The 9,407-nt window shown below is 46.5% G+C and overlaps 1 protein-coding gene across 1 annotated transcript; it reads left to right on the forward strand.

Moving 5' to 3' along the window:
* The first annotated feature begins 226 nt into the window (after positions 1-226).
* Positions 227-2,170, forward strand: LOC115535882 (Holliday junction resolvase MOC1, chloroplastic). The gene is made up of 3 exons (XM_030347437.1): positions 227-345; positions 901-954; positions 1,197-2,170. Exon 3 carries the CDS (start codon positions 1,305-1,307, stop codon positions 1,998-2,000), a length of 696 nt encoding a protein of 231 aa, XP_030203297.1. The 5' UTR covers positions 227-345; positions 901-954; positions 1,197-1,304; the 3' UTR covers positions 2,001-2,170.
* The last annotated feature ends 7,237 nt before the right edge of the window (positions 2,171-9,407 follow it).

Raw genomic sequence — 9,407 nt, forward strand, 5'->3', positions numbered from 1 at the left:
GTGGGGTTATACTGCTGGATCCAAGACGACTGGTTGTAAGCCTCACTGTCCCTTCGTCTTGCATACTGACTGGACAAATAGTAGATAGTAGTATTAAGTAATAATAGTAAGTAATAGTAGTATATTTCGGATGGAAAGACTCGTTCAGACAAAGAGACTTATTTAGACGGACAGACGTAGTTGAGAACAGAAGTTCTCAACTACGCCCTGAATGGGCGTAGTTAAGGCAACGCCTGCCAAGGGCTGCACTCTTTCTGAATAATAGCCGTTGGGCGTTTCACTCAATACTTTAAGAAACATTGCATCCTCACTGACTCAAAGGACACCCGCAGCTCCAACAACACGGTATGTTTTAAATTCTATAAGGTCACAGATAAGTGGCAAAGAGAGAGGGTCAGATAGACAGGTTATCCTCGACACTGAGAGAGAGAGAGACGGTCAGATAGACATAGGTTATCATCTACACCGTGAGGGACAGTCAGATAGACATAGGTAATCATCTACACTGAGAGAGAGCGGGTCAGTTAGACATAGGTTATCCTCTTCACTCAGAGGATCAGCGAATGGGGAGAGCTATAGTTACCTGATTCACAAGGATTAAGTCCATATATATGCACATATCTCTTTCATTTTTTAAATAACTTCAGTTATTTAGACCTTCCAGTCCATCCCGATCGTATGCTTGAAACCTTTAGTTGGTTTTTATGAAGTAGATCAGTGTGGTTTGACGTTGATAGACCTCTAAAGGTCTGTGGTGCGGTGAATATGGTAGCTTAGTGTGGACGTGAGTAGTGAAATAGGCGTGGTGTTGATACTTGGCCCTCTATGAAATGTTTTATTCAACCGGTCGAACCGGTTGAGGGAAAATTGTACAAAGTGTCTGACTCTGTGTCGTCCTAGAGCCATCAGAGAACCAGCAAGATCATCCAGACATGTTTGGAAATAATAATGCAGGTAAGTACTGTAGTAACTCTCGCTCCATTGAAAAGTATAGTAGCAATCACTGTTACTGCAGTGCAGTTATAGTCAATGGACGTGTAAATGTGTAGATGTTTGTCATTCTTGTTTTCAGTGTGTTTTAGATGAATGTTGTGTGGATCTGAGGATCTGTGTATGTATAGATGTGTGCATCTGTAGACGTGTAATTGTGTGGATTTTAGTGGTTCTTGTTTTCAGTTTGTCTTACTGTTCTTTAGGTAGCTGCCATCCATCTGGTTATGACCTGGGGCCCGTGCCAGGGGCCGACCCATGCCCAGGGGGCGATCAGGAGGGCCTCGACTTGAGCTTACTTGATTTTGGAAACGATGGAAAAAAAGGCGACCGTCAGTGTGACAACCGTGGGTCTGAAGACGACGCCCGGGACAAAGGCCGTTGCCATGATGATGACCGCCGGGAAAGAGACGGTCACCGCGGCGACAAGGACTGCGATTCCGGTGATCGTGACGCCGGCCGTCGCCGCGACGATGAATGCCGTGAAAAGGGTGGTCGCCGCGACGACAAGCACTGCGATTCCGGTGATCGTGACGGCGGCCGTCGCCGCGACGATGACTGCCGTGAAAAGGGTGGTCGCCGCGACGACAAGCACTGCGATTCCGGTGATCGTGATGCCGACCGTCGCCGCGACGATGACTGCCGGGACAAAGAGGATCGCCATGGCGATAGAGGAGGCAGATGCAGCCCCAAACAGCGTGATGGGAGCCACGAGCGCCACCGCAAAAACAGCAAGAGTCCGGACCACCGTCGCCGAGGCAGTAAAAGCCCTCGCCGTCGCCGAGGCAGCAACAGCCCTCGCCGTCGCCATGGTAGCGGCCATGGTAGCGGCCATGGTAGCGGCAGCGGCAGCGGCAGCGGCAGTAGTGGCAGTGAGAGCGACGGCAACCACGGGCGCAGACGTAAGCACAAGGGCCACAAGCATGGGCATGGGCACGGGCACGGGCACGGGCATGGGGGTGGTAGGGGAAAGGGCCATGGTCATAAGCACTGCTAGATGTTCCTCATGAGTCCGATCTACAGAACGCACATTTGCACCAAACTAGATGGTACATACATACAGTAATGGATGATTGTATGCAGAGTAGTTATGTGGTTATGTTACACCTTCCTATTGGATGATGTCCTGAGGAAAATTGTAACTGAATGACAATAATAATAAAGTCATAATCTCACAATGCATCATCTCTTTTTTCACATGCACCCTATGGACTTACTAGGTGTAGGTACAGTATCAGTACTGGTACTACTGGGTCTACAGTATCAGTTCTGGACCTACTGAGTCTATAGTACAGTATCAGCACTGTTAATACTATGGTACAGTATCAGTACTGGCCCTACTGGGTCTATGGTACAGTATCAGTACTGGTACTACTGGGTCTAGTCTAGGGTACAGTATCAGTACTGGTACTACTGGGTCTAGTCTATGGTACAAAATCAGTACTGGTACTACTGGGTCTAGTCTAGGGTAGAGCTTCTGTATTGGTACTACTGGGTCTAGTCTAGGGTACAGTATGAGTACTTGCTCTAGGGTACAGTATCAGTACTCTAGGGTACAGAATCAGTACCTTAGGGTACAGTATCAGTACTTGCTATAGGGTACAGTATCAGTTATCTAGGGTACAGTATCAGTAATCTAGGGTACAGCATCAGTACTCTAGGGTACAGCATCAGTACTTTCTATAGGGTGGTACAGTATCAGTTATCTAGGGTACAGTATCAGTAATCTAGGGTACAGCATCAGTACTCTAGGGTACAGCATCAGTACTCTAGGGTACAGTATCAGTACTCTAGGGTACAGTCTCAGTGCTCTAGGGTACAGCATCAGTACTCTAGGGTAAAGTATCAGTACTCTAGGGTACAGTATCAGTACTTTAGGGTACAGTATCAGTACTTGCTCTAGGGTACAGTCTCAGTACACTAGGGTACAGTATCAGTACTTGCTCTAGGGTACAGCATCAGTACTCTAGGGGTACAGTATCAGTACTTGCTCTAGGGTACAGCATCAGTACTCTAGGGTACAGTATCAGTACTTGCTCTAGGGTACAATACCAGTTCTATAACTACTGGGTCTAACCTACAGTGTCAATACTGTGGCACAAAGTCAGGACATTCTTTGAAGAAAGAATGGGGGACTACGTCAGGCCAGGCAGACAGGGCCAGCAGGATGGGCAGGGGAGGCAGGCAGTCAAGCAACAAGCAGTAACCAGGAAGTGACACTAAGTGACACCTATGGAAGTACTTAGACCTTGTTAAAACTTCAATGAAGTAAATGCTACCAAACGGCCAAGAGGCGGGACTGACGACACAACGACAACAAACCACCTGGTGTCTTCTTGGAATCAGGGCAGATCTAGTGTAGCCTTTAAACGTATTGTACTAAAATCAAATCTAGTGTTTGACTCGTATCTAGTTGAATCTGCGGTGTGCGGTGCTTGTTAAAACACTAGGGGGACACTAAAGCCAACCTTGGTGGTGTCAACGGCACAGCAACCAGAATGTGTTACAATTCAGATTACAGTTCTAGTTCTATTAGAGTTCATTTTCCAAAATGACATGAGGTTACCATGCCGCAATTAGCAGCGAGTGTTGACCCCAGGTCCCAGAAATGCTCATGCTGCCGTGCCACAGCTGTAGCTGCCTAATCATACAACTTGCTCTAAATAATGATGAATCAAATCCACGTCATAATGCTACTTTTCAACATTGAAAATCTTCCAAACGGAACATGTGGTGATTTAGAAATAGACATTGATAAGCAAACCATGCGATGCTAAATAATTGAAACATGTAATAAATGTACAGGAATTGGTTTTGGCTCCCCTGGGGGGTCACTCCTCAGGGCCTGGACCTCAACACCTTTATTTCATCAAAGACATGATGACATGGTACTAAGCGTTTACAAATGACATGAAGGCTGGGTTCGAAAGTATTAGTTGATGCTTTGTTTGTCAGCATTATTAAATGGTTGGAACGAATTATTAACACATTGAACTCAGCTGCAGGCCTCCTCACTGGTACCCGCTCCAGAGAACACATCACACCTGTCCTCCGTGAACTCCATTGGCTTCCAATTAAATCAACTACAAAATCTTACTCATCACCTACAAGGCCCTCAACAGCCTAGCCCCCCCCTACCTTGCCGACCTCCTCCATCACCACGCCCCCTCCCGATTCCTCAGGTCCAATTCTGCCAACCTGCTACAAGTTCCACGGACTGAGCGACGGACTTGGGGTGATCGGTCCTTCTCAGTTGCTGCCCCCACCCTTTGGAATTCACTCCCCTCCCACATCAAAGTCTCTCCAACCCTCTCTTCTTTCAAATCTGCCCTCAAAACATACCTTTTCACACTAGCCTTCCCCACCTAACTCCCACCTTATTCTTCATGTTTAACCTCTGTTTTTCTTATATTCCTAGTCTGTCTTACATAGTTTTGATAGGCCAATATATAAGCGTCTTAAAGTACCATATTAAGCGCTATATAAATTTCATTTATTATTATTATTATTATTGTAAATAGTTAGAAAATCATGCTTGAGCTTTATAAATCTCTAATGAAACATTAACTCATTATGATGTAAATCATTTAGAACTGATAATGACTAATGATTATTTATGTAGGAACAATGCTTTTTAAATTATCAATTCCCTATAAATTCATGATTTATCTTATTAACTCTTAGTAGGGGGGTCTCAGATATGAGACAGAGAGAAAGCGAGAGAGTGTGAGAGAGAGAGAGAGAGAGAGAGAGAGAGAGAGGGAGAGAGAGAGAGAGAGAGAGAGAGAGAGAGAGAGAGAGAGAGAGAGAGAGAGAGAGAGAGAGAGAGAGAGAGAGAGAGAGAGAGAGAGAGAGAGAGAGAATATATAAAGTATATTAGAGACACCCTGCTGCTTCTATATGGGACAGCATTCCTGCATAGTTAGCCAAGTTATTTTAAATCCTTCTCCATGCATCACACCTTCCCACACAGCCCCCACCCCCCTCCCCCCACACACACACACACGCACACACACACACACATCATTTTGGTAGCCTTGAGTTGGCCCGTCAGAGATCAGTCTTTTTCAAACGTGTCGCCGCGACCCAAACATCCTGCAGATTATCCTGGCTCAGTGTTGTTGTGCTAACCGGAGGACCGCTGTGCAGCCCTGCTCCTCACCTCCATCTGTCACCACCATGAGAATATCTCTGTGGATAGCACCGATATCATCAGGAACATACACACACACACAAGCACAAGCCTATATACACACACTCACACATACTGACACACACACACACACACAGACACACAGACACACACACACACACACACACACACACACACACACACACACACACACACACACACACACACACACACACACACAAGCACATATATACAACACACTCACACATACTGACCCACGCACACATACACGCACGCATAAGCACACACACACACACACAGTAAAGTGTATGGTCTTCATGCAATGTCTATTATATAACATATTATATTAAATAATATAGATTAAATAATGTGTGATTATATATGTGTGTCTGCGTGCCTGTGTGCACCTTGACGAAGGCGCCAGGCCCATGTGAGCGGCCGCGGACGGAGTGATCAGCATGCGCCACAACACGCCATCTCGTGGGGGCCAACTGGCTCGCAGGCCTTTTCCTCATTATTCTCCAGGTGTAGGCTGAAAGGCGGGACCTTCGGATCAAGTGTCTCTCGACCGCTTCGGCTGAACACCGCGGTCGCAATCATCAGCTGTTTTCACTTAAGAGGCTCGTCCGTGAAACGTCGACGATAGGCTCCCCCACTGAATACCTGAGCAGAGTAGAGACACCCGCAGTGGCATGCGTCATGTCGTGTTGCGTGCGCATGCACAAGCGTGCTCTGTTCTTTTTTATTTGTAGCCTGATGCATTGAAAAACACCTCTTGTGTGCATGCAATCGAGTCCGTAGACACACACACACACACACACACACACACACACACACACACACACACACACACACACACACACACACACACACACACACACACACACACACACACACACACACACACACAGATGCTCAGACACACACACATTAGACAATGAGCTTAACAAGCACACATGCATGAATAAAACAAGGCCACTTGATGAATACCCCTCCAGCGTGCCGGGCTGGTAAGTCATCAGCACTTGACCTAGAGTGGATTCAGTTTGGAGTGGAGTTGGGGATTGCACTGAGAAATTAAGGCAATGGACTGCTCCATTGCATTCTGATCAGCATGTAACACTTATACACGCACACACACACGCACACACACACATCCCAAGCACGCACACACAAACAAAAAAGCTCTGTCCTGGTGAGAAACAAAAAACCCTCATTATGGGAATAAAGTGCTTATTATCATGATCTCTTACTGTCTGCTCTCCTCTATAAATTGTGTCCTTCTTGGTTTCCTTTCCTCACCTCTTGCCGTCTCCTCTCCTACCCCATCCCTCCACCCTTCCTCTTCCCTTGCCTCTTTTTCAATTCGCGATTTGACCCAAATGCACAACAGGTAGAACAAGGAGACACAATGTGAATGGCTAAGGGAAGAAACGAGGATCTATAATGACAGGGAAAGGGCTGTGACAAGATGACGGGGGGGCAGGTAGGCAAGTCACCAACAGAGGATGATGTTTGGGCAATGGGCCAGTCGTTGGTCCGAAGGGGTTCGTTATCGGGGCAGGAAATCAGATGGGTGATTGGTCAGCAACCGGCGGAGAGCCGGAGAGGTAATGGCTCAGCATAAGGCAGAGAGCCGGACAGGTAATGGCTCAGCATAAGGCGGAGAGCCGGACAGGTAATGGCTCAGCATAAGGCAGAGAGCCGGACAGGTAATGGCTCAGCATAAGGCGGAGAGCCGGACAGGCGAAGGGTCGGTAAATGAGTGAAGTGCTTGCTGATAATCTTTGGGGATCTTGGACGTAGCTACCATGTGATGAAGACATTGATCTGACAACGAGGGGCTGGAGACTGCAGACGGACGGAGTGGATGGCAGACAGGTGTAGGTGTGTTGGCATTGGAAGAGACTGACGCTTGACGCGACCAGGAGGCTGAGGTGGAGGACTCCTCTGGTCTCTCCAGGGGCGATTCTAGGTAGTGTGGGGGCCCTAGGCAGAGGATTGTTGACGGGGGGGGGGGGGGGTGGAGGGGGGGGGTTGTAGAGCGATTTTATTTATTTTTTTTTGGCCTCCCCCCCGTGGGGCCCCCAAACAATTGCGGGGTCCCAGGCAGTTGCCTGGTATGCCTAATGGGATGCGGCGCCTCTGGGTCTCTCCTCTGGTCTCTCCCGCCCTATCACCCCTCCTCTTCTCTCCCTTGTTGTCTCCTCTCTCCTCTCATCTCCCCTCGACCTTCCTCTCCTCTCTCCCATCGTCTTTCCCTTCCTCTGCCGACTCCATGTCCTAGTCCTAAACCCTAATGGTTTTGCTCCAGTAGAACATGGGAGAAAGGAATTTGTATTTTGCCTGTATATCGTTCTTAAGGTGTTTAGTAGCTGAAAAGAATGATGAAAAAAGGCCAATACTGCTGGATCCTCTGGTAAAGTGGATCATAATTTACCCTCAATTCATGTGAATATCAATCCAGAAATTATTTTTTGAATAGGAGAGGCCTTTACCTCACCCATCTCATCTCCTCTCCTACCCTCCCCTCCCCTCTAGTTCTTCTTCCCACAGGAAGATATTCTGAATGCATTTGCATTCGCAATTATGTGTGACTCATAGGATTCTTACCAGAGAGACCAGCAGAACAGGCAAGTAAGGATACAGACTCGAATGAATGACTCAAATCCTTAGATTTTCCTAGAAGTAGCATACGGAAAGACATTGTCCCCCGCCATGTATTTTACCGGGGTAAAACCATTGCCGCTTTTTACCTTAAATGCTGCATCAAGCGTTGCTCCATAACACATTTAGATCCTGTTGTATTGTGTTTTTATCACAGGTAAGGGCATGGTCTACAAAAATACGTAATTTACTTCTTATTATGCTATTAAGGGTAATCAAGGTGTGCCGAATCAGAAAATTATGTTAAATCAACTCCATTGCAATCTCAAGTAATTTCAGTCTATTGATTTCCTTCCATTCCTTCAATCAGATTTAATGGGTGGAGTCTATTTACCCACCTGGCTATGTGGCCAATTACTGGACACTCCCGATATGGGGACAAGAGCTACCAATTACCGTGCAGCGACATTACAGTCTTGGTGGCCTACAGGAAGCTACGGCGCTGCTGACTTTGAGGTATTACAACCTGCACAAAACAGCAGAAAAGCGGAGATGCATACATTTATTTAATCGATAATGCAGTTTTCACATATAGATGTTTGATTAATTGATGAATTGATTGATTTTCTTTATTTCAAACATGGAAGCAATAAAAAACAAAGTTGAAATAGTAGTAGATGAATAAATAAAACAAAAGCAAAAACAGACACACTTTCCAAATGCTTTAAAGGCCAACTATGCAACTTTTTTAGCCAAAAATTACATTAATGATGCAGGTTGAGAGTTATTCTGATGGTTCTGCAACCATTTCTGGGTCGTTTGGTGGGTGTGTCATTGCCCCTTGTCGCCTCTCCAAGGAAAAAGCGCACATGCAACTTGCTCTGTTCGGACCGACACAATCCGGATGTGACGCAGCGGAAGTATCCAATCGCGCCTCGAAAATGTAGGCAGATTGTAGTTTTGAAAATGCTTTACGGCACAGACACACCCCCAAACATGGCACCGGCTAGATATAAACAGCCAGTTGCGAGGCAATTGTTGCATTCATCATGGATCAATCGACTGATAAGGGACCCAAGAGGCGACTGTCGGTGGAACAAAAGAAGAATGGACCAGAAAAGAGACCAGACATGAGTGAAAGGGGAACTATGCAACTTTTTTGGCTTGATTTACCTTAATAAAACAGGCTAAGAGTCATTGCGATGGTTCTATTATACATTTTTGTTCTATTGTTCGTTGTTTCGACTCCCCCTTGCGCATCTTGGCGGAGAAAGGGAATATGTTTCTGCCGGCGACCCGCCGCCTACTCTCGTGGGAGTCTCGGGTCTCGCGAAGTAACGAATTGCTTTACGGCACAGACCCCCAAACAAGGAACCGGCTCTATATAAACACAAGTAACTAAGGGATTGTTACATTCATCATAGATCAGCCGACTAAAAAGAGACAGAGAAACTCAATGTCGGAGGAACAGAAGAAGAGAAAAGGGAGACTGACCGACAGAGAGGCCAGACACGAGTAAACGTTGGGCAAGCTTTTCAGGAATAGCGTGAACTGAAAGAAAAAGAAGACTGCAAATCAGACGCCGACTTGGCCGTGTTGCATTTGAAATTGAAAGTACCCTTGGGTGAACTTTGTCTTCGTGGTATTCTTGATGTTG

This window comes from Gadus morhua, chromosome 22, assembly GCF_902167405.1.
Source record: "Gadus morhua chromosome 22, gadMor3.0, whole genome shotgun sequence".
NCBI classification, from domain to species: domain Eukaryota; kingdom Metazoa; phylum Chordata; class Actinopteri; order Gadiformes; family Gadidae; genus Gadus; species Gadus morhua.

What these genes read in the sequence shown, in the direction of transcription:
- LOC115535882 (XM_030347437.1), top strand. Translation starts at nt 1,305, where the DNA reads ATGGAAAAAAAGGCGACCGTCAGTGTGACAACCGTGGGTCTGAAGACG.